Here is a 23,450-nt window from a genome sequence, read left to right on the forward strand (position 1 = left end):
GGAGCTGATACCTCACTCACCAAAGATAGTTGAGTGCAGCAGACTGTGCAGGACAGCGAGCCCACATTTTCACTTTCCTGAACAAGTGTTTTAATAATCTAAAAAATGTGAATGGCCACATTCTGTCTCTGCCACTGCTTTGAATTCTCCAGTCTCTTAGCACTGAACTTGGTGCTGTCAGTGTATTTTTGATTATTAAAGACTGACTAATGTATCCAGTGGTAATACATCCAAGTAATAATACGCAGTGGTGGTATCTGAAAACCTTGGGCCTGGGACAGGTAGCAAGTTTCTCAACTCAAGCAAGTTTGGCAGCAACTCTGCAAGTGTGCAGAAGGCCAGGAAGTAGTCTACCTGGCAAACATATCACTCAGGCATCTGGGGATTGTGTTTTGAGTTTAGTAATTTAAATTCTACAGAACATAACCTTGCTTTTTTGTTTCTCTTTTTCAACCAGGACAGTGAGTGGCATAGAAATTGCCTAGTGAGGGCACTGCTTGGTTTGTGAAAGTTTCATTGCGGTGGTGATGGGAGAATAGAGGATAATCCAGTTTGCCTCTTGAATTCTGGCCGTGGGTTTGCTGGAGCAGGAATTAAAAAAGCAACTTGGTGTACTTCTGAACACAATACATTTGCGTTACAGTTATTGAGACATAATAATTTCATAACCCATTCTCGACCCCTACCATTAATACCACTGTTGTTTTTCTCAGGCTTGACATACTTGGACTAGCTATTCATAGCTATTGGCTGATAGCATAGCTATTATGGTTGATTCCAGACTTGCCTCTTCAGTTAAAGTAGCCTGTGTTTATTCTTTCCTTCAAGTTTTTTTCTTAATGTTTAATTTGTTCTTCATTTCAAAGGTTCTGAAGAAAAAGCACTTGGAAGATGTGCATCTCCAACAAGTGTCTGTAAGAAGGTTTGCATCGTTCAATCTCTTTTCAGTAGAAGACCAGAATACAGAAGATGAAACTGGAACCTGGGTTCAGTATAAATGCATCTTTTATCCTGAGTATAGTGTGTCCTTAAGGTAACCATCCCTTGGGTTTTAAGTACTTCCTATGGTCTTGTACAGGCCTAAAATATAAAACTCATTAGTCATTCTTCCAGAGTTTTGTGTAACTAGGGCATAGTTTACAATTAACCGTTAGATGTTATCTTTAGTTGTTTGTTACAGTAAGCAGTTTCTCTGATCTTTTCTGGTACATTTCACTCAAGTGTCAGAGCTTGACTGAAAATACTGATGATTGTACCTATAAGAGAATACAGAAATGAGTGTTTCTTTTATATTTCTAATAGCTTTCTGTTTTGACGTTCTTCAAATATAAAAAGGATGTAAAAAATACTGATGAACACATTTACTGGTAATCTTAATAAAAAAAATTAATGACATGTTATTCATAAAGTTTGAGAAGCTTTTTGGTAGTGATCTATATTTTATTCAATTTTCTTCTTAATAGTTCTTGTAAAACTCAACGATAATCTGGAAGCCAATTTGCAGAACAAAAGAATAGAAAGTTTTCTCTTCCTACACAAATGGTTTATGGCTAATGAAGAAATCTGTTTTATATTAGAGCAGGTACAACAAATTAAGGTATGTGCATTAAAAAAAAAAAAAAAAAAGGGCACACAAAACCAAAACCCAGAAACTTCCCAAAAGACCCTCCAAAGGAGTGTTAATGAAAAATCAGTTGACCTCAGCAAACCAGAAAAGTTTATAGCTCCCATTCACTACTATGTGAGGTTGGTTTCTTTTATTTTTCATTCTCTTTTGCTTTTCATTTCCTTTTCTTTGTTCAATTTGAACATATCTATAACTTCATTTTGCGTCAAAGTTATCACTGCAACAGTAACTTCAGCATCCCTCAATTAATACTTGTTTTACAGCCCCTAATTAGCCCTGCTGAGGATGTAGGAGTGTGCATTTTGTGCATAGTAAAGGTTATTCTGGAGAGCCTGAGTCATCAAAATTGTAAAGTGTGTTTTTATTTAACTGGGACCTTTAAAATAAAGTCAATCTCAGAAACTAAGATGTAATACAAACAAGTGACCATCATTAATGACATTTTTGCAAGGTTATAAAACCAAATAATAAGAAAAATCTAACCAAATCAAAATCAACCCCGCAACACTACATGCAGGTTGCCTTAAATTTGCAGCTGGGTAAAAAGTCAAGTACAAAATTGTGTAGAGTTTTAAAAAGCCTTAATCTTCCATTTTCCAAGCTTCTACTTATTGACACTAGAAGGCTTCAAAAGAAGACTTTTCCATTTGAAAATACTGCCTATTTGTAACATAAGTGGGTACAGTGTTTTTTCTGCACTTGGACTTCTCCAGTGAAGTGTTAGGGAATGTTACAGATTTATCCAGATGCTGACAGCCTACCTCATCTCTTTGTGCAATGTCTCTCTTCCCTAGTTTTAGGTCCTCAGAAGCACACTGATAGTAGGAAAAATAAGGCATTTAGGTAGAATTTAAGTTGAGAGAGGCTGCAGTGCTTAACACTGCAGTCATTCCTCATTCAGTCTCCTGAGTCCACTGCCATGATTTCCAACACTCAAAGTCAATTGATTTACTAGTTATGGGAGTTTTAAAGTAGAAGGTGAGCTAGGGTTCACCTGTGCCAGCAGTACGAAAGGCAAGGGGGCTTACCCTGACTTTTGATATTTATGCACTTCTGTTTCCATCACTTCCCATGTCATAATTTTATTTAATATTTTTTATTTGGCTAATAGTACCTTCATTAATAATAGGACACAGCTCAAACTGTAGACTGCAAATAAGCATGTTTATTAATGCATTATTTTATTATTGGTGATGATTATATAGTATTCTAAGTTTGGGGATTTTGTTTTTACCTTTTATGGTTCTTTGAGTTTAGCCAGTGGAAATGTACAGTTTCTGTGCTGGAGAACACTGGGGTCACATTGGCCTTCAAGAACTCTATATTAGGGAGAACAGAGATACTGTTTCCTAATGGGGATATTTTTTCCCCCCCTGTATTTTGTTCTTTTCTAGAAGATACTCAGTGATATACAAGAAGGGTAATTACTGATAATTATTTTAGGAATAATGATTAGAACTTACTTACACTTCTCTATTAAAGTGTTTTCTTTAGATGTTGAAGTCACAACAATAGATAGGATATGCTTATTATTTCAGAATGCTGCTGGATAGTGGAGGAGAAGATACTTGCTGTATATTTTGCCAGGGACAAAGTATAAATACCTGCAACAAAATCCACATTACCTTAAGTCTGTATTAAAGAAAGTTTCTTCCCTGTGTTTGCAGAAGCAGTAGTTTAAGGTGGTAAACATTACAGTTTAACATAAAAAGAGTGACAGTTCTCCCTGAAACTTGTGTATCTAGAAGAGAAGAAATCTTGGAGTAAGCATTTCTGTATCTCTGAGAGCTTATCATGTCTTGGAAACTTCACCATCCTCTGTATGTCTGACAGTCTTCCCTTAAGTTTTCTCTTCCCATTGGTAAAACATTAATTTTCATCAGGAGAAACAATTTTTAAAATACAACAAGAGCATATTATTAGCACATCATTAGCAATAACATCAGTCAGGTAATCCTGGAACAGTGTGCTTGAGTAGAAGAGTCTTTTTTATCTATCTTTTTGTCAGGAAAAAAATGTTGCTACGGCCCCTCCAAAACCTTGACGAAAGTGTTTTTGAATTTTCATCTACATATGTTTTCCTTATGCATTAACATCTTCTTGAGAAAGCTCGTTGCATATGTGGGATGTTAAAAGGATTGTCAGCTAATATCTTGACAAGACTAAATACTTAAGAAAGTTCATAAGGTTGTTTGTGGCTTTTGGCAAAGAGTATAAAGGTCAAGCTGTATCAGTTCAAAGGCTATCAAAACTGATCAAATTGTATATTCGGATATGCTATGACCTAGCTGGAATTACTGCTCTAGAGGGATGTGGGGACCAGTTTATTAGGCAAATAGAAGCTTTGGTATCAACTACCGGGCATATGCATGCTTTTCTGAACTTAAGTTGCTATTTTTCTAACCAAATTCAGGTTGGATGCACAATTTGGGAAAGAAGAGCTTATGCCATGTTTTTCTCTCCCTACTTGATATTTAGAACCACTCTTAATAACCAAGCTGCCAAAGCAGGAAGCCAGAAGCACCACTATAAGGCAATTTTGCTTTAAAAAATTAAGTTGGATTTATGTGCCATTTTGGCTAGATCCTGGAAGTGACAAGGGCATTGACTCATTTGAAAAATCCCCGTGATGCTTCTGGTTAAACAAACAGTGATCTGTACTGTGCATAATGAAATCTAGATTCACGATACATAGTGGCAGGTGGTCTCTTGAAGTTTATATAGGTACTAAGGTGCTTCATGATACCTCTGGGGTATGAAAAGGCGTGTCTGATGAGTGTGATTTTTGTTAGAAGTGAAAGGTGTGTCAAAATGACATGTGTTATAATCCAGAATCTCATTTGATTAGTCTAGTCTCATTTGGATTTATACTGTATTTGATGCTTCTACACACTACATCCTTGTCTTGATGATATGAATTGGGTGGCTACATACAGGAAATAACTCTCTTATGGTGTTTGCCATTAACGTTCATTATAAAATAAATCCCTGAATTGACAGGAAGTCAGCCTGGGAATAAGGCTGAAAGTTTATGGCTGTCTAACATGTTCTGTCCAAGCTGGAATCTTGCTACATTTTTTACATTCAGATTTGGATACAGTAAACTAACGCTATCTAGTCGGCAGGTGAAAGATCTGAACTTCATTTTTAGTGAAATTTCTTGCAAACTTGAAGTGGAAAATTGTATCTTTCATTACACATATTGTCTGGCCTTCTGGATCTTTTCTCCATTAAAAAATATGTTTTTATTAATAAAACTTTCCTGTTTATTTCTTAGCTTTGTTCAAGTTCTTTTTAACTTTGGGGGTATTTCACTCTGCTTTCAAAATGATGCATGTGCTAAAGACGCGTTTTCTTGGTGATAGGAAGATACATATTAAGTATGTAGATCAATTTTTAAATGTTTATTTAATATTGCATTTCTGAATCTTTCTATTCTTGGGAATGTGCCTTTAAATTTAAATTTTGTATGAATAGTTTTAGTAATGAAGTGATTATAAATCATAAAGATGCAGTGTCTCACTGTGAAGACGGTGTCTGTCTTTTAGATCAGAAAATTATTCTTTTATTAGAGTTAAAAAAGGAGCAATCAATATCTTCAAATTTCCTACTTCAGTATATAGATCAGCTTTAAAATTGCAGACTCATTTTAAGCAATTAGAGAAGAAATAAGTTATTTCTGTGGTAAAATATTTTCTACTGATCAGTCATTTGGTGTTTCAAATACTAAAAGGCAAAACTGAAAAGAACAATCTCAGCAGCTTAGAGAAGGGGTTAAATATTTGTAGAGTGTTAAGTGATCTTTGCAAAATGTCATACCTTTATTCTGAATATGAGTGAACCTTCAGATAAAAATATGAATGAAATTATTAGAATATTCTGCACCTGTTAAACCCAAACCCTGTTGCGTTTCACAATGAGTGTGGAGTGGGCATCTGTTGAGGAGAAGGGGAAGTCCTTCATAGCAAATCTGGATGATTCTCATCATGAAGTTATGGCTCACTTACGTGCTTTCCCTGAGCAGTATTTGTGAAAGCAAGAAAGAGACAGAGTTAGAGGAAGAGGCTTTGAAAGTTGCAGGCAGCCAGAAAAGGGTGCCTGTGCACAATGCCTCCCCTGCCCAAGACAGTGAAACTTGGGGTGTGCTGTGTTTGCCCTTGGACACCACAAGCTTTTGGCCACTGAATAATAAATGTAGGAATATGCTGGAAATTTGTGTGTGTTGTTTTTAGTTATGGGAAGAATGTTTTATAATCAGAGGAAGAACTAATCCACAATGAAAACTGGGAGTATCAAAAACAATAATGCAGATTCAGAACAATCTTAAAAAGAGTGTGTGGCATGCATCTATTGTGGAATCTCAAGTTTATTCTTCAGGCTGAGGTACTCAGAACTCTCCACTTCTCATCTCCAATTCTAAACCATTATTTTGGCAACAGCTTGAAATTTGGTTTAGTGATAATTTTAAGGCCAGTGTCCTTGTGCTATGGCTGTGTCATTTATCTTTTTTGCCTTTGTCTACCTTTTGACCCTGAAGTATATAAATTGTATTATTCTCTAGACCAGCACACTCCACTTCTTTTTTTCTTTTTTCATAGCATTTTTGAAGTACAGGTAAGTAGTTAAAGTTAGATTGCTCAGTTGTTCATCCTCACCTGTTTTTGCTTCATGGGGAGATTTCCATTATAAATCTCCTTTATAAATGGATTATATACGTAAAGAAATGGATGGGAGGAAAAAACCCAGAAACATTTTATCCCAGGACTAATGTGCATGTCAACAAAGATTAAAATATTTCTTGACTGTCTCAGCATTTCCCTCCCCCCTCCCCTCATCTTACATTCATTTAGAGGATGAGACATTCACAGCTGTCTGAGAGACTCCAGCAGTGTCAGACAGATGCACAATTATGGAGTTTGTAGGGTGCTAAGGAGTCAGCAAGGGACAGTTTAAAGAGCAGCTCTGTGGTTGGCAGAACTACTGATTCTGGCTGATTTAACTTGAATTAACTCTGCTGCATCAGTTACTCAATCTGATTGAAAACAAAGTTGAAAAAAAAAAAGTTCCCTTTTAGTCCCAATGATCTGTCAAAATTCTTGTAGGCTTCCTCTGCAGTTGGGGAATGTATTTTTGGGTTGTTTTTTTTATGTAGCTGGGAGAATAGCTCTGAAGTCCAGTCAAATACTTCACAATATCTTTAATATATTTTGTTGCCTCTATTTATGACCTCATTTTAGTTCCTGTTAATTTGATTTCCATTTGATTTTCCTTTTTTTAAGAATTACTCTAATTCCTGTTTCACATTTCCCAACATTTAACATGTTAATGTTTCTTAATTTACTGCTTATGCCTATCAAAAGTTAGATAGCTTTCTTTTTCTATGAAAGATACAGTTTCATCTTTGCAAAAAGGTTGATTTTTTTATTTTTTTTTTCCTCATTATTACAACAATCGTCCTTCAGGAATTAAAAGTTGAGAGAATGAGCATTAATTTTGTAAGTGCTAGAGTTGTTCTTCCATTTTTTCAGTGTTTCAAATTAGCATGTTCCTAAACAGCCTCAGAAGCTGTATTTGAAAAATTATTAAAAGACTGTATTTTTGTATATTACTGCTGTGCTGAGTTCTATTTAGTTTTTTTAATAGTGGTCTGATTGTTGCAAAGGGTAAGATTTTTTTTATTTGCTTCATTTGGGGCCTAGATTAACCCAAATATAAAATAGTTAAATTGTTGCCTTTTTGCATGTGTGTGCGTGAATCCAGCTAGCCTGACATCTGTAACATTTAGAGGAAGCTTTTTAGGCAATTTTTTATTGAACTTTGGTGCATGTTCTTTCTGCTGCTGTCAGTGTTTTGCTCACTGTGCTCTAAAATTTGCAGTTGCTATGTGAAATTAAGTTAATTAATGTGTTACCCTCAGTTTTGAATGTTTATTTCACTTGGGTAATGCAAATGTAAAGCCAAAGAAAATGCAGTTCACTGAGCACATTAATCAGTTTCATTGCTCACAATAATTAAATTAAGTGTTCTTGGTTTTGTGGGAGAAAATAGGAACGTGTGTACAGCTGCTGTTCAAAAAATAGTCTATTCTTTTTCCTTTTCGGAGAAACCTTTACCAAAATTCTTCATTTCCTGTACATGAGTTCCACAGCTAAACAAAAAATTATGCTCTTTGGAAATGTTTTCATTTTGATAAAGTATTAGATTTCGAGAAGCATGTTCCTGGTTCATGGATTTTAGTGATGGAACTTTGAAGACTTGTGATTGTCCCCTTGTTTTCCCCCTGGTGGCTACAGTAGTACCTGTTTGCCACTTGTCTGTGAAAGGGGCTTGTGAGAATCGAATGGGTGCAGTGAACCTCTTTTCTGAAGAGGCAAGATGGTGGGTTTTTTGTTTGTTTATATGTTGGTAAAGTCACTGTTTATGTTTTCTTCCAGATTTCACAATGGACTCTTAAATGTTCAAGATGTTCTTACAAGTTTTGACAACACAGGGAATGTCTGTAAGTCATTGCTTATTTAAATACAGTCCTGTGTTAATAGAAGTCTAATTGTATTTATACAAAGTATTTCTGTATGAGGCCTCAATAATAATTTCATTTAGCTTAGAAATGCAATTACTGTGGTCAGAGATACAGATCTGCCTACCACTGTGTTTTGTGTGTTACACCGTGTCATGTAGCACAGTTATTTGTGTGGGTACATTTCTAAGTCACCCCAGTGCAGGTTATTTTTGGTTCTGTGACTGCAGCAGGAACATTAGAGCAGCTGAACTGGGTTGGACAAAGAATTAGTATAGCCCATTGATTTGTGTTGGCCAGTGGCTAAGAAGCAACAGTGCAAGAACGTGGGAAGCAAATAATGGTAGTTGTAGCTTGGAGAGGGCAAACTCAAACAGGAGAAAAACAAAAGGAAGCCCACAGTTACATGAATTCAAAAAGCAAAGGGGAAAAATTGTGCAAGGAAAAATTCACTGAGGCTATTAACTGTAAAGACATTGCTTATAGCTTAGGAAGTGGTGGATGTTAGGAGAATTAATGGGGCAGCAGGAAGGTACGTTTGTCCTGATCTTTCACTCTTGTCTAAGCATCAGTTACTGGCTGCATTAACCTGAGACAAGATAAGCCATAACTGGACCTTCAATATCTGACCCAGTATGGCTCTGCTTCAGTATACTTATTAATGAAATTATCTGTGCTACTAATGGACTTCAATTATTAAACTGTGGCACATAATGGAAAAGAAGCTGAGCAAAAACATTTAAATATTTTTGATGTAATGAGTAATTACTATGATATAATTAACATCTGCAGATACACAGATATGGTTCTTTCTATGTTTTCAAACAAGCAAACTGATAGAATAAAGTTTGGGGGGATCTCTGTAATCCTGCCAGATATTCAAGAAATGTGCACATATCCCTTCCTACTTATCAAAGTAATAATATAGAAACTGTTCTGATATATATTTCATCTTAAAACTCCAGTCTTAGTATTCCAAAGCTATATTTCAATAAACATTGACTTTTCACTGGCAAAAATGTGAAGTTATTTAATATACTTTTTCCTTTAAAAGGAAAAAAATGATAATAAATGTTGTGCTCTCCTTTTTTGAAATTTGCTACCTTTTATTGAGTTCTGAATATTGAAGATAGTTGTGTGGCCCCGCCAGAAAATGCTTCAGGATATATTCTGTAACTGTTCTCTGATTTCTGAATGAAAAAATATATCTGAGGGATATATTAATATCTAAATTAATAATGAGAAAGAAAATTCAAATTTATAATGATGGTTGATAGCAACTACAGATGTAGGCATCATGAACTGGATGGTAAACACATTTAGATTTAAGACATTTAGGATCTGGAAGAAAATGCTTTGCTTAAATTGTCAGAGCCATTTAGAGAGATTCTGTGATGCTGTGAGATTTGATGTTCTAGATTCTCAGAATAAGAAGCTAGAGGGACTTCTGAAACAAGTTACTTTATTCTCATTAAACTGTTCTCAGTAAGGGGAAAAAAATTGGAAAAAATCCAAACTGAGGTTTTGGATTTGGGAAAGATACTGTTATATTAGTTCATTACATAACAACTCAGATATTTATTTTGAACAGCAGAAAACCCCCTTTTTTAATGTCTAAAAATGCTTAAATACTCACCTTCATGTACTGGATCAAGATCATGTACCTGACTCTGTTAAGCATGGCAGCATGATTTCTTAATCCATGTTCATTCTGTGAGTATTCCAGATGGTGATCAATCTACACACAATTCCTTGTTAACACAAATAAATGACTTTGCTAAAGTTTTCATATGCTTTCCTCCTGTCAGAGGTGCTCTTGGCTCTTCTGTTAACTTTTTCTAGTATTCCAGCTACTTTCTTATTGATTGCAGGTGGTAGAACAAGACTTTATAGACACAACACCAGTGCAAACACAAAAGTAATATGACATTTGTAGCTCTTACAGTTTTTCTGTATATACAAAGATTCACATTTGTCCTTTTGGGTGCAGTATTGCTTTGAAGGTTCATGCTGTGCTATGGTATATAGTGTTTGCTATGTCATTTCCAGATTCACTGCTTCCACATTTTTAAATGTCTGTGTCCGTAAGTGTCTGTCTGTATTGATGCACATATGACTCATTTATGCCCATTTTACTAAGTACTCTAGATTACACACTGTTAGGGTCACTGTAAAGTATTTATATTCTGGTAGCATGTGGTACTGTCTTGGAGTGTGACAATCATATTCTTTTGCTACCACCTGTATGGAGTCAATGTCCCCAGTGCCCAAGCTGGAGTAACTATGTGTTTGTCACACCACCATAGTGAAGTTCCCCAACCATGTGTTTACTGAGCTGCTTGTTTTGGATCATACCTGACTGAATTTGTGTGCAATCCCATTATTTGAATTGGCTCCTTCTTTGACTTTTTTTGGGTGTATTTCTTTGTTCTCTTTGTGTTAAGCCATGGTGGAAATGGTAGGTGGTAATTCTGCCTCCTTTTACCCCCAAGAGTAACTACAGTTGTAGTATTTCTGAAATTTGGTTGACTGTATTTTACAATTGCTGTGGTGTTCTTTAAGAACTTTATATTACCAAATTATAGCCTACCTTAAAAAAAAAAAACAAACCCAAACCAACAAATATTTCTAAAACGGTCTTTAATAATATTAGATTAATTCTTCTAATACCTAGTACTAATGGAACTAGCCCGTATTGATCATATTCTCAGTCCCATCTATAGTAACACACTCTGTGAAAGGACTAATTGAATAATTATAGACCTTAACACTCTTTTAGGACACACTGCAATGTCAGAATTCATTTACTGGACATTATACTTTATGTAAACAATTTGGACTGAGTTAAATATTTTAGTATTCTGTGTGTTTGTTTTGGCTGCCATACTGAGCATTTATCAGGCAGATGAATGTTTTGCTAAAGATTATTAGATTATTAAATAGTTGTGTATTAAATATATTAGATTTTGTAAAAACTGAAACATTGCATATTACATCCTTTAAAAACACATTAATTTGTTTTGAATTACATGGTTTGTATTATTTTAGGGGGAGTTTTTTTGTTTCTTCTGGTAATGTTTCTAAATACCTTGTGTTGAAACAGGCTGTTTCCAGGAGCATTTCTATGGTCTTTTTATTTCAATCTTTGGTTTTTTCTGCTTACGTCTTTTAACAGCCACATACACCATCACCATCAAAAGAAGACTGGTAGAGCAAAGTTTGGTTAATAGTTAATACCACTTTCTCTACACTCCCATTAGGTATCAACTCAGTACAAGATGTGCCACTAGCTGGCAGCATTATATAAAATATCAATAAGCAGCTTTTGGGGAATACTTGTGACAGCTTCCAGAAATGCTGCCTGAAGTAAGACTTCAGGACAAAAGTGAAGCCAGCTGCAGTAGCTGTACATGGTGTATTGCAGGATCCTAAGTGTTAACTCTGGAAATTGCTTCTGCATGACGTCTTGTTCAAACTTGGTACCTACAATTTCATTCTGTCTTCTACAGGAAGATTTCTGAAGATGCATTTCAATTGTAGGATTGCTACAGTGAATGAAAATTCACACTACAAATTAAATTGGTTTTCACTTCCCCCCAAAAAAGTGATTTTTTTTCTCCCCTGCTCATCCTTTGTGGGAACAGACTTTCCATGTGAAAACTCTAGAAGAATTGTCCACACAGACAGGATGCAATTCTAAGTGCACTTCATTCAGCTTTAATTCTGTGCATAGAGTGGACTCAGGGAAAAGAGGACTGATGTAAAGGAAAGAATCAGTCTGATTGTTTTAGATGACAGTATGCCATCGGTTAAAAAGATGGTGCATCCTGAGACCATCTCTAGTCCTAAGACAGTACTTTAATAGAACTGATAGATCCCAGGCTGAAGGTTCTGTGGTAGCACTGTGGGATGACATCAGCTGGCTCCAGGAGCTGCATGCCATGCTCATCCTTGCAGAAGAAAAAATCTCTTCTGCAACCGTATGTCTGAAAAGCAAGGAAAATTCTGCAAGAATGAGCTTTTGAGAGTATCACCTTCCCCTGCCTTTCATAGAATCATAGAATGGTTAAGGTTGGAAAGGACCTTAAAGATCATCAGATTCCAACCTCCCTGCTATGAGCAGGGACATCTCCCAGTAGACCAGCTTGCACAAAGCCTCGTCCAACCTAGCCTTAAGTAGTTATGACTGAAATGCTTGTATAATTATATCCCTGCAGTAATAATTTCAAATTATGTATAAATTTAAAGTAAGTGAAATTATCAAGGGCCAAAATGTATACCTCTTTACAATTTGCCACCAGTCTAAGCAAGCTACGTTGTCTGTAAAGGAGAATTTTAAGCAGTGAAATACAGCAGGGTTTAGGATTTTCATCCAGTATCTACCTGATGTTAACACAGCAACAAGATATTCCAGAGTACTCAAGTAGTATAAAATTGCATACATACTATAGGAAATAATTCTCTTGTAAACTGCATATAGCATTAGTTAATATTTCAAGAAAGGACATGATCAGTACGTGTTAATTTGATTTGCTACTTGGTTGAGTGTATAATTACATGTTTTGGAACGAAAAAAGCAGCAGAGGGTGCTGCAGTTACAGAGCTACACAGGCACATATTGCTGGTTCTGGTAGGCAAGTAGATCCTGCTACGACTTAAGCTTTCGTTTTGGGGTAGATGGATAGGATAGCTTTAAATTCTATTGCCTCTGTTTATACAGGGAAAGCAGATAATCGGTGTGAAATCCAGAAAAAGTAGAAATATATATTAACTTTTTTCTTGAAAAATGTTATAAAAGCTTTTTATTGCTGGGAAATGTTGCATAGTTTCCTGAAAACCTAGTGTTTGCTATAGCTACTGTTACAAAACACCTACTCACCATTTTCTAAACAGGTTTTATTTGTGATAATTTTATGTTTGGAAGTTTCAGTCTCAGAAGCAAGTTCTATGTTGAAGAAAGTTGTGTTTTGTTTTGTTTTATTTTTTTCAGGTGTTTTTGTGTTGTAGGGTTTTTTTGTTTTGGTTTGTGTTTTTTTGTTTGTTTTTTTTTTAACTATATTTATTTCAAATAAATGAACTAGTTAAACTGGAATTTTTTTTTTTGCCCCTGCATATAATATTTTTCATGAAAATAACACGAGAGAAGGATTTTTAACTTCAATTCCACATTGGTGTTTTTGGAAATGTGTATCAAAGAAGAAAAATGGAAAAAACCCTGAGTTTCTCCTTTTACTTTTCAATTCTTTTTTTTCAGATTATATGACTTTTAAAATTATGTTTTAAAGTTAAAACTGGTAATGGATTAACTTCTTTTTATTTACTTAAAAAAATCTAAATCTACTTAAAGAATCTTGCCCTCTTCCTTCCTTCCTGCCTCTCAAGTAACTAGAATGGGAGGGGTGTCTTCTTTCCTGGTAGTAGCATACAAGGATGTGTTCAGAGAGCTACTTGTTTCTTCAGAGCTCTCACTGCGTGACTCAAAGGTATCAGAGCTCCTCTATGGAGAGATGGTGGTAGCTACTGATTTATTGTGCCTGGAAGGAGAGATGCCATCAGGCTACCTGGGGAAATGCATAGGATAGCATCCTTTATGGCAGCAGAGATGCTCCTGTATTTCATTATGTATAACATTATCTAGAATGGACAAGGGAGCAGACTGCAGTTTTCAGGTACTGCTGTGGAAGTTCCCACCATTTTTTTTAGAGGAAATGCCTTGTTTTCTGTGGTGAAGAGCATACTGACTTGAACATGCTTCCTACCTCTTCTGTCTTAGTAGGTATTTTCACCTGAAGAAACTGCCGCTTGTCTTCTGAGCCTTCTCGCATTCCACCTGTGCACAGTTTGAAATTGTTTACCATGTTAGAACCTCACACCTTCTTGAAAAAGTCTTGAAGGAAAAATAAGTTGACTGGAAGAGTGTTTGGATAGCAATGATACATGTAGTTTTGAATGTAATATTGTATTTATGATACCTACAATTTACTATTCACTATGCAGCTTCCTTTTAAATAAAACATTTCATGATTAGGGTTAAGAAAAAACAGCTGTTTTCTCCCTCCCCCATGACACTCACTTCACTGAGTCAGCTTGCAGCATCATCCCAAGCAGTCACATTGACATAACCAGTATAAAGCTTATGGAATGGAGCAGAAAATAAGTATATGGAGAGAAGCAGGTACCTTTTAAATTACTCTTGCTACCAGAATTGTTTTTATGAAACTGTTCTCTGAGGGAACGTCAGTGATTTGTTTGTTTTAAGTACTGTCCTGCAGTTTTCTGCTTTTCTCCACTGACTAAAATCTTATTTTTATCAGGAGCCTATATGTGAATAGAATAATCATAACTGTGTCCAGGAATCTGTTTTCTCTGAAGTATTTTTTTCTACTACATATTCCAACATAACCTGCCTAGACTTTCAAACATGGCACTAACTCAGAGAAGTGGGAGGTGAAGAAGCCCAGCTTAGCTCTTCTGAGTACCCTCTTTCTTCCTTGGTCAGTTTGGAGCTTTTGTAATAGTTGGCTCTCCTGTTCAGGAGATTGCAATGAGCACCTTTTGGTTAAAATATATTAATCTATTGGAGCAACTGCAGTTACTTTTCTGTATTGCTGAGCAGTGTTTTGTATCTTGGCACTCTCTGGGTTTTTGCAAAGGATCTGTTGTCTTAATCTTTATAAAAATTGGTGGCATAAATATGTTTCTAAGTGTACAATTCGTGCTAGTCTGAAGAAGAGTATGACACCTTAAATTAGATTGGTAGAAGAAGAGTGTGAATTATTTTATTTCATGGGTTTTACTTTTCCATTGGATAAGTTATTCTAATCACCTTTTTAATTGAGATAGGGTAGGATGACAGTTGTAAGCATCTTTAAGGTGTACTATGTTATGAATTGAGCTTCGCCTTTTAATGCATTGTAGAGTTCTCTCTTAAAATATTTAAAATTTGAAAATAATTGAAATAACCAGTTAAAATTTACCTTGTTGTGCCGTAGTTTGTTGCCATTTGGGTAGAACTTGTATGTTTCATTGTAATAATTCTTTTTGTTTTCACCATTCTTTTTACTTGCCATGTTCTAGCCCATGCGTTCAGTGTTGTGCTCCACAAAAGTACAGGCATGAGGTGCAAAACATGCTCAAGAAGTGCCATACTTGGAGTAGCTCCTTGAGTAGCTGCCTTCTGTTCAGTAACACACAAAGTGGCTGATGGGATTTGACTTACACATCAGATGGGGCATTCCTCCATATTGTACTATAGTGTCACCAGTGGCTATAACATGGAGAGAGCAAGGATGGTCCCTGTCAGCTACAAATGTAGCTGAAATGATATGTGTAACTTGTATCTTGTTTTGGTCTTGTTTTTGGTCTTTTTAGAGAACTTTTAAAAAGTTGCACTGAATTTAATTAAAAAAAAAAAAACAAACACGTTCATATGGATGAACTCATGTCTTCTTTTGAAAATGTTGGGGTGAAATGTTTCAACTAATTCAGATTCCGTTTACAAAATTGCATTCAATCAAAACTATTTTTAGCAAAATATTGCTGGAAATGATGACTTGAAACATTTGGTGAATAATACATCCATTTGAAATTTTTTGTCTGATGATAGTTCTGACTGAAAAATCTAATGAAAATTAATCTACATAGCTGTGACCAGAAGAAAAACCTATAGAGAAATATTATTCAGGTACTTAGCTTGACAAATTAAATACTCTTATTGAGTCTCTGTACAGTTAAATAAAATTGTATTATTTTAAATAATTTTTCAAAATATTTTCAATAATATGGAAAAAATAGACAAGGCATTATTCCAGAAATCTAAAGAACTAATTTTTGTTAAACCCGGTGGATTAAAAAAGCTCCCTATATAAGTGGTTTGGTAAGTAGAAAATGTATGAGGATTATGTGTGGATCTGCATGTTTGTAGGAATTACTGGAGGTGCAGCCTTGTGGTTTTCAATCAAGACTGCAGTCCACCTGCAAGAGATTTGAGTGACTAGCCTATAAAACAGATTCAGAACATACTGGTTCTAGCAATGGTGATTTAATATATACTCTCCTTACTGGTAGAAAATATCTCCGGATATCTAATGGTAGTGTTTTTTACTAAAGCTTAAACTTAGTTTTGCTCATTGACAAAAAGTAAATTTTCTTTTGTAACAGTTTTTTAGGTATTTTATCACATGACCGTGCCTTGATCTTCATTTTCTTATGTTGAGCTAGCTAAATTTTATCATTTTTTCTTAAGTGACATTTTTTGCTAAGTTCTGACTTTTCTTTAGACCCTGTACATGTGTTTTTTACCTATCTTGAACAGTGTCAAAACTGGGCACAGTAGTACAGTTGAGAACTTCATAATGCTTGGTAAACCAGGTGATTTTGTATTCTACAGCCTGTAATCACAGTGTGATTTTTACTCATGTTGAGTTTTTGACCTGCCATAAAATCCAGGTCCTCTTCAAAAAAGATCAGTTATTCTTGGTTGTGCATTTATGTAGCAGATTATTCTTACCCAAATGCAATACCTGATTCTTGTCCCTGTTGAACTTCTTCCTGTTTCCAGACTTCTCCCAGTTAATTACTTTCGTCCTTTGAAGCCTGTCTTTCAACATATTGGCCTTCTTAAGTTGATATATTACTAATTTAATAAGCATACTCCTTTCATCATCTAGATGATTAATGAAACCACTGAACAGAGCACAATCTAGTGTAGGCACTAGATTATCCACTTGATAAAATCACCTGTTTTTAGTGTAAAAAAAAATAAAATTTTCTGGAGTCAGTTTTCTTCATCAGCTCTGCACCTGTCTCAACCAAATTTAATTTAGACTGTTTCTCATGAAATTGGCAAATGACTTTCTAAAGTTCTAATATAAGACACCTACTGCCTCTGCCCTACACACAAGCCTCTTATCATGTTGGTCTGGTGAATGTTTTGTTAATTAAAATCTGTAATTTGTTTTTTATTATTTATACTTTATCATGTAGTATGCAACTAAAGAATGAAATGAATCTTTTTTGAGTTTTTAATTATGTGAAGATGAGGGAGAGGATTAATTGAATGAAACTTTATACGTAATTATAGAATGCTTTATTGTCTTCTGCGCTGAAAGCTGCCTGTTAATTTTCTTTCTTCTATTTTCATTCACTTCCTAAAGCCATTGTTTTAAACGTTTTAACTGCAGATGTACCCTGTCTAAACTTTGTGCGTAGTTTTGTCTTGTTCTTTGATGTCCTGAAGGAAAACTCCAGCTACGCTGAGATGTGTACTGGTTTTGAGACATTTGGTAGTCTAGCAAAAATTAGAATAGGATTGTAATATCTCTCTACCCTAATACCCTCTACCTCCCATCTCCCAATGTTCCATAAATGCAATGTAAAATAATATAAGATGGGTTGTAGGTTGTTTGTTGTTGTTTTGTTTGGGTTTTGTTGTTCGGTTTTTTTTTGTGGAGGGGACTTTTTTTGTAATTTAGTAGTACTCAAATATATTTGTGCTTCTTGCACCTGAGAAATTGAATTCTGCAGATCATATTCAGTACTAAAAATAATTTAACCAGTTATACCTTATAACACCAACTTCTTGTCTATTGATATTTATTGTTAAACAGTGACCTGTGCTTTGTGAATTAAATTTATTTTCTTTCCACCTACACTAGCGCTGCCTGAGTGTGTGTTTTGCTATATAGATTTCTTTTTTTTTCCAATTTAATTTTTAGGTTACCCATTGTGTTTAAGCCAATTCCACTATTTAAAGGTAGTGTTTTGTTGTCTTGTTTAAATATGTGTTTTGCATCAGCTCAGAAGAGGATAAGTACTGCACTATACTCTCAAAAGCACCTTTTTTGGGTATTAATTAATCTGTACAATATCACATTCATGAAATAAATATTAGATATAACTTACAGGCAGGAAGTCTTGGAAACCTCTAGATATGCTACAGAGCTGTCAACGGGGTAGAAACTGGAGTCACAACAAGACAACTTGCAGTGGTGAAGCGCTACGGGCCACCATCAGACCTGACCTCTAAATTGTGCAGTACTACATTTTCCAGAGTGTCTACTTATTTTAAATGCGGCTCATTTGGGTTATCTAAAGTGAATGACTTAGAGCTGTGTCAGAAAAGAGAGTTAGGCGTTGCTGAACTGAACTTTAGATGCCTTGACAATAAAATTTAATCCTCCTTCAGGTAAGGAGGCATTTCTACACAAGTAGTGGCATGGGCTGGAATTCATCACAGGTGTCACTCCAAGAGTCATGTCATTAACACTCTTCCCTAACCTGATGCATTCATGTTCTTAAATCCTTTTATTTATTTAGATACTTCAACTGTGTCCATCAAAAATATGGAAGGAATAACCAACCTTTTTTTTTAACCTCCCATGGGGCAGCTGCAGATTTTATGGAAAATTTATTTGGTTTCAAACAGGAGTCTAGTGGTTATAAAGCTCGCCAGGTGATTCCATAAAAGTAGGGGAGGCCAGCACACCTGAATTAGCAAAGGCAATGGGCTCAGAGCTTTTATGTGCTCACTTACGGAAGCTAATTTTGGACAGTTAAGAACAGTATTACTAAATGTATTGGGTGATCCTTCATGATAGCACATCAGGCAAAAAAACCCACTCCAATCTGTCAGGAGTTATGAATTTAGAATGTGAAAATAGCAGCTTTATGCATGCCTCAGTGAAAGCACATACCCAGTTCCATGAAATCTACCTATTCACACAGCTAAACCACTGTACATTCTTTTTTTTGTGTAGTTAAAGACTGCTAAAATGAGCTTAGCCAGATAAACAGGTTTTTTTATTACTGTTAAGAATTAACTTGATAATTTTGTCCACAACAATAATCTGCTTTTAGCTGCACACCTCCTGTGAGGCTAGTTATTGAGAGGTGTATCTGAGTAAATTCTGACATTATTTCCTCAGTTAAAGTAATGGAGGAGAATGTCTTAATGAGATTGTCTCAGGAAATATTTTTATGTGGGTGTTATTCATTTGGTAGGTTTTGACTGGACTAGCACAGGTATTTAGTAAGCACCAGTGAACTATTGGTATTTATGGACTGTAATGTTTTTCGCTTTGCCAGCTGAGATTAGTAGGAATAGCTTTCAAACATAGATCTGTGAGAAAGTGTCTGAGCAAAATTTGCCTATCTATATAAAATAACTCTTATTGGGGCATTAAGAACAAGGACTGGTTTTGTTGCATCCATTTTTAGTTTAATAATAATCTTTGAAAATGATTGAAACTCCATAGGTCTAAGGTACGAGCTTAAAAGACTTGTGAATGTTTAGGAACAAATGCAATTTAGTCATCCTTTATTGTATGTTGGCATACTTAAAGAATTTAGAGACTTTTCTCATGAAGAAACAGACTTTTTACTTGGTATAAAGTTGGGCATTAAAATCTGAACAGTTTGCAAAGCTTTGACTTAAAAGTAATGACATTTAAATGGTAGTGATAGCAAAAGGCAACATACTCCAATGATTTTTAAGGTGAATTTCTAAGCTTTTAAGGTTATATCACTACTCAACAAGGCAGTAGGACCAACAAAATGCTTAAAAGATACACAGCAATAAAATGGCCATACAGGTTTGGCATTTAAAAACTAAGATCTCTACACTACTTTCTAAATGGACAATAAAATATACTGTCTTTGAATTTCTCATAACTTTAAGGAAAAAATCCAGTAGGTGTACACTAAGACAGTAGGACAATATTAATCAAGGGAGAGGTGACAGCTTTTGGAAGCTCTCCAAATAATATCTGCTGAGGGCTTAGAGAAACTTCCTATTGAATTATTTTTCTTATTTTCAAAGCAACTGTTAAAAAGAAGTATTTATCCTTCCCCTTCCCATTGAAATTTCCATTTCCAGAATCAGAAACAAGCTGCCATACCGAACATTGATAAAAACTTAAATTACAATAGAGATATTAAATATGTATTCAACATCAGCTAGTTAGAACTACTTCGTTCATTGCAATCTTTGCTCTAACTGATAAACGCTTTACAATGTAAATGTTTGCATAATGGAGCAGCCAGTTGCATGTCTCCTGTGTTAGCCTCCAGAATTTACATCTCGCGCTTTCCTTTAGCAGGCAAAAGTAATTGTGATAACAATCAACATATATAATACAGGATTCTAAATACTTAGTTTTGTTGACAGTACTGACAGCACAACAATATAGATTATTTCAGACAAATAAAAAAATTGGTAGAGATACTCTAAGTGCTTTAAATCTGTTGTGATCCTCATTATTTCAAATACGTATTTCCTCATAATTACTATAGCATTTTCTTTTGAGGATTCTATTTATATGCTCTTCAGAAAATGATATTGTAAATATTTGGCAATAAAGTACACAACCACACATTTTACTGTTTGTTAGGGTGACAGCCTAACAGGAGGGGAAGCTGTTATGCCAGGTAATTCTGCAAGGCTGATCTAGAATTGGATGGAGCTGCTGATGAGTAAGAGCAATCAATGAAAATTCTGTGTTTCATGTATGAGTTGTTTCTTTGGATTGTTTGTTTGTTTGTTTTAAAGTAAGCAAAATTGTCAGGGTTTGGTGTTTAAAGAGCTCTGTACAACTGTTGTATTAGTTCAGTGTAAACTGTCAAAAAGAAACAGGCAAATTCTGGATATGGTGAGTCCAATTATATAAGGTGCTTTTACAAATCTGAGCATTTAAATATAGGGATATGACTTGTAATTACAAAATATTTCATAATCCAAAATCAGAAATATGCATGTACTGCTCAGAAGATAGTATCCTGTGATTTTTAAGAAAATACATCTAATTGGCATGGACTTTTTAATGTATGTGTATATCTATAGGTATATCTAATTATTTTATATGCATAATCATTACATCTGTAACTTTTACATATATAGTTATATAAATACATACATATTCACATTTTATATATATATATATATGTAAGAAGAAAACCTGGATTTTGAACAGTCTTTTTAGTAAGATATTGTCAAAGATTTATTTGACCTGACAGTTTACTTTGAGCCTTCCTGAAATAGCATCTTATTGGTGACATAAATATTGTAAGATGATTAAACTAGAACTGCAATGTGCCATCTTTCTGCAAATGTTTGAAAGTATTGTCAGCTTTTGAATTGCTGTCATATTTTTTCAATTGTTTTTAGTATAAGTAAAATTTGACTTCCCTGAGTAGTATAAAGAATCTCATTGTCTTCGGCAGGGCATGTCAGATGAGTAAGAAACATTGTCTTCTCTCTAACATTGATTTTTAAACCCCCCCCAAATTATTTTAATTTTAATGAGGTGAGAATCTGGTAACGATTGAAATGTTTTCAGTGCTGAATAATGAGCAGCACGGTAGGTGACATTTGGCATAGAAATGAGTACTCTTCCTTGTTTTTTTAAAAGATTTGAACGTTGGGTAGCATAGAAGTAGAAAACAAAACAAATTTAGGACTTTTTATTCCAAAAGTACCAGTTGAAAAAATAATACTTAAGTAATGCAGTTAATTCTTTAATATATATTACCACTTTCATATTAATATATTTCAGATTTTCTAGATACATGTTTTATAATTTGGATATATATCATAGTTTTCAGATTTTCTAAATTTCATTAATAAATATTTTAAATTTGAAGGACGGTGACAGATCGTGCTATGAATGTTTCCTCTAAATCTTTCAGTCATTCTTTTTTTCTACCACAAGACTTCAGCCTAAATATGGGGAAAGGATCCATATTGCTTTCTGATGTTAAGAGCTGATGATAATCAGAGAAGGGAGTGGGACAAACAGTAAGCATAATCAGAAAGGGTCATAAAATAAGGAGTGCATGGGGGATAGGAATGAGTAAAACCATAGTGACTGGGCAGGAATTGGAAATGAAGACATATTTTATAGGTTTTTTTCCAAGAGAGAAACCAGATTGGTCAGAGAGAAGCCTAGGATGAAATGACAATGAATTAAATGAATGAATATGTCCTAAGAGTAACTGTGTCAAGACAAGAAGTCAGTGGTGGGAGAGTGACTGTGCTAGCTCGGCTTCAACAGGACTGGAACGAAATTGAGGGTGCACCAGAAAGCCTTCCCACAGGACCAGCAACAGAACTATGTTTCCAGACATCTCTGTGCATCACCTTCCTATGACTGCACAGGTGAAATACAGCTTTCATTCTCTTTTACTGCAGCTCCTTGTAGACTGCTGCAATGTTTTAATTTACTTACTTGTGTAATCATAAAGAAGTTGAGCTAATCTGAAAGTTGCAATCCTGCAACTACCTATGGAGGAGGTGATATTTTCCTCAAGACCTACCTAACCTCAAAGCATGCGTAGATTGTGTATTGCATCTGAGAAAATAAATGTGCCTATAACCTGTGCCACATCTCTTAGAGGCATACAAATATTTAAAGAAAATACAAATATTTAAAACTCCACCTTCTTAGCACATTCAGTACGTGTTGCTGGCACTGTAGGCATTTTCAGATTTAGTATACCTAATGTAAATGTCATCAGTTTAACAAACTTGTTGTTTGTTGTTGTGAATAGTCTTATGCATCTCTTATGATCAAACTTAGACATTACTGTTGCCCAGAACCTTAATTTTGCAAGGTCTTGATCAATAAATGTTCTTAATTTGGAATAGATATACAATTAATAGTAGGAACTGCTAAACAATAGCACGGAATTTTAAAGAAGTGTTGAATGAAACTTTAGAAATCCTTTTTGTCCTTGTAGCTACTTTTAAAGTTAACTTCATATGGTGTTCTGAGGCAAAGACATTGACCCCATTGTGAAACTGAACCTGAAAGTACAAATACTGATTTTTTTTTTTTCTGTCCATTGATTGTCCATTGAACATAGTGTCAATGTAGTTATTATATAACAGACCTGCTAAAGGATCACAGTCCATAAACCTTTTTGAAATGCTTTGTATGTCTCTAGATAATAGCATAGACAAAATACACACCAATCTGAAGTTTAGAAAATGCAGTTTGCTTGAATTGTAGAAAGCATCAGTCTGTTATACATTGTATATGCCAGGGTCTTAAACTGTCTGCTGGGCCAAGCTAAAAAGGTAAGGTTTGATGGTGATATTACTGCAAGACAAATAGTACATGCTACTCTGCTTGAAAACATAATGGCTTTATACTATAACCTTTCACCCTGAAATGATGCTTGAGTGGACATTAACTCCTAAGTGAACATGCCTGAATAAATAAAACTGTGGTTTCACATAACAGGGAGATACATTTTTTAGATCCTTTGCTGATTATATTGTGTGAAGGTCAATCTTCTGCCCCATTTCTG

At 34.9% G+C, this 23,450-nt stretch overlaps 1 protein-coding gene across 2 annotated transcripts in view; it reads left to right on the forward strand.

The window, feature by feature from the left end:
* Positions 1–23,450, forward strand: part of CAMKMT (calmodulin-lysine N-methyltransferase) — a 222,510-nt gene that overhangs the window by 5,005 nt on the left and 194,055 nt on the right. For both annotated transcript variants that reach the window (XM_051614202.1, XM_051614203.1), the window contains exons 2-3: positions 867–1,033; positions 8,062–8,126. In XM_051614202.1, the coding sequence (XP_051470162.1) occupies positions 867–1,033; positions 8,062–8,126 (232 nt within the window). The remainder of the gene's footprint in view (positions 1–866; positions 1,034–8,061; positions 8,127–23,450) is intronic.

Source organism: Apus apus, chromosome 3 (genome assembly GCF_020740795.1).
Source record: "Apus apus isolate bApuApu2 chromosome 3, bApuApu2.pri.cur, whole genome shotgun sequence".
Taxonomy (NCBI): Eukaryota; Metazoa; Chordata; class Aves; order Apodiformes; family Apodidae; genus Apus; species Apus apus.